The 1,649-nt window shown below is 61.2% G+C and overlaps 1 protein-coding gene across 1 annotated transcript in view; it reads right to left on the bottom strand.

Moving 5' to 3' along the window:
• Positions 1-1,644, bottom strand: part of GALT (galactose-1-phosphate uridylyltransferase) — a gene marked incomplete at its 5' end in the record, with an annotated part of 2,703 nt that extends 1,059 nt beyond the window's left edge. The window contains 6 exons of the mRNA XM_009865505.1: positions 140-303; positions 601-657; positions 909-1,038; positions 1,259-1,307; positions 1,439-1,514; positions 1,600-1,644. Of these exons, the coding sequence (XP_009863807.1) occupies positions 140-303; positions 601-657; positions 909-1,038; positions 1,259-1,307; positions 1,439-1,514; positions 1,600-1,644 (521 nt within the window). The remainder of the gene's footprint in view (positions 1-139; positions 304-600; positions 658-908; positions 1,039-1,258; positions 1,308-1,438; positions 1,515-1,599) is intronic.
• Between the last annotated feature and the right edge of the window lie 5 nt (positions 1,645-1,649).

The following is a 1,649-nucleotide window of genomic DNA, read 5'->3' as shown; positions in this document are numbered from 1 at the left end:
AGTCTCATTTCTCCCCCACCAGCCGCTCCTGTGGGACACGGCACTCAACAGGGACACACGCAGCCCCAATGCCCTGGGGATGGGCGCTCCCCAGGGGCCCTGCTCGTGGAGGCTAGTGGACCCACCACAGCAAATATCCAGCTCGCAGGGAGGATATACAGACAACAGCCATGCCCCCACCTTTCGTCGAGCCTCCTGCTCGGCGTACTCCAGCAGCATGGGCACGCTGTGCTGGCTCAGGTACTGCCGCTGGGTCCGGTCCTCCAGGCGTGCCTCATTCGGGAGGAAGCTGCTGGCCCACACCTGGGAGGGATATTGGGGCGCAGGGTTGGGTTACCTGTACCCCATATTCGCAGTGGTATCCCAGCCACACAGCCCATCTGTAGATCCGTGCTGCCACCAGGTGGAGAGTCTGACATGTGGCAGCCACAAGGGACAGTCCCCAGGAGGGACGGTGACAAGACAGGCAGCGGGTTATCCTTGCTGCAGAAAGGGTTCAGACCAGAGCGAGGGGATTCCCATTCACATCTTGCCCCTGAGTCTGCTGTAGATCCTACAGGGACGCAAGGTTAAGCCAGATCATAGGCAGGACAGCCTCACCTGGCAGTGAGGGTGTGGGTTGGAGCAGCCCATCATCGCTCCTTTGTTCTCGAAGATCTGCGGAGGAAGAGGTGCAGCCAGCAGGTCCTAGACCGAGGGTCCCTGCTGTGGGATGCCCCACCACTGGCATCTTGCCAGACAGCAGAGCCTCACACCCACCTGGAAAGGCTCAGTGGGACACAAGGGACAAGGTACCCACACATAACTGGGGTGGTCCCAACCCCAGGTGCTGCCATGGTCCTAGCCCCCCATATCCACCCAAGGCTGCCGGGGGCGGGAGAGAAAGGCAGATCCCACCACCCACAGACCTGTACCCAGGGGTAGGAGGCACCCAGCTCGGCTGCCAGCTCTGCCCACGTGTCGACGACAGCCCGGATCTCTGACAGGGACATGAGGGGCAGCGTCAGGTCTGACCAGGGGTGGAAGCACATCACTTTGCTGTGGAGGAGACACACATGTCTGTGACTGCCAGGTCAACTCCAGAGACCCCCACAGCCTGGCACAGTGGAACAGGGCCCAGGGGTGAGAACCCCAAAACAGAGCAGATTTGCACAGAACAAGGCACCAAAAGGAGGGCAGCAGTCTCAGTCCAGCTTTATCCTACAGGTCCTGGCCAATACTGTGTTCCAGAGCCCCTCGGAGCCATGGTGGTACTTACCACACCCCCCGGGCTGCTGCAGCTTGAAACAAGGGGTGATCGCTGTTACCTGGAAAAGGACAGAGGATGGGGAAGCGGAGGGTGCTGGGGCAGCACCCATGCCTCTTCAAGCCACCTTGCAGCCCTCCCAAGGCCTGAACCTGGGGGTCCCTGGAAGCCTGTTCTCCCCCTAGAAGTTACCAGGCTCAGGAGCATCAGGCTGCAGCGCAGGGAAGTCATTTGGGAAGACAAAAGTGCCCTCGTATTGGGGATTCAACTCCTGCCGACCGTAAGAGATGGGATCAGTGGAAGGGGGCCAGAGTGGTGGGGGGCAGCCCGGACGCCTGGATCTTTCGTGGTACCTCTCCGTTGGCCCGGGTGGCCCCGGGGCAGAGGGGGTTGTTGGGGTCCC

This window comes from Apaloderma vittatum, unplaced genomic scaffold, assembly GCF_000703405.1.
Source record: "Apaloderma vittatum isolate BGI_N311 unplaced genomic scaffold, ASM70340v1 scaffold25912, whole genome shotgun sequence".
In the NCBI taxonomy this organism is placed as follows: Eukaryota; Metazoa; Chordata; class Aves; order Trogoniformes; family Trogonidae; genus Apaloderma; species Apaloderma vittatum.
This window is presented reverse-complemented; position numbering and strand designations above follow the sequence as displayed.